Source organism: Sinocyclocheilus grahami, unplaced genomic scaffold (genome assembly GCF_001515645.1).
Source record: "Sinocyclocheilus grahami isolate Dianchi unplaced genomic scaffold, SAMN03320097.WGS_v1.1 scaffold14140.1, whole genome shotgun sequence".
Lineage (NCBI taxonomy): Eukaryota > Metazoa > Chordata > Actinopteri > Cypriniformes > Cyprinidae > Sinocyclocheilus > Sinocyclocheilus grahami.
The window spans coordinates 1-344 of NW_015515220.1; the positions used below are offsets into that span (position 1 = coordinate 1).

Sequence of the window (344 nt, forward strand, 5' to 3'; positions counted from 1 at the left end):
TGCAGCTGCAGTGCGTGCGCGTCTGCGCAGATCTGCGCAGCCGTGAGGACGGTTCAACACTGCTGCTGGAGAGAGAGACGGCCCAGCGGCTGCAGCTGGAGCAGCAGCTCAGAGAGACGGTGACGGAGATGATGACGCTGCAGGCCAAGAGCGACTCGGAGAGAGCCGAGCTCAACAAACGGTCCGTTACTGCGCACAACTACATGTTTACTAAATTAACTAGTTGTCTGAAGGAAGCCCTGCATAACTAGGCTGGATAAGGTCTAAATATATACATGTTTACTAAATTAACTAGTACTCTGAAGTAGGGCTGCACGATAAATCGCATGCGATATTTAATGCGC

General features: G+C 51.7%; 1 protein-coding gene across 1 annotated transcript in view; it reads left to right on the forward strand.

Moving 5' to 3' along the window:
- Nucleotides 1-6: 6 nt before the first annotated feature.
- LOC107579100 (myosin-9-like) overlaps nucleotides 7-344 on the forward strand; it is a 3,113-nt gene continuing 2,775 nt past the window's right edge. Inside the window, exon 1 of the mRNA XM_016264972.1 lies at nucleotides 7-181. Within this exon, the coding sequence (XP_016120458.1) occupies nucleotides 129-181 (53 nt within the window). The 5' untranslated portion in view covers nucleotides 7-128. The remainder of the gene's footprint in view (nucleotides 182-344) is intronic.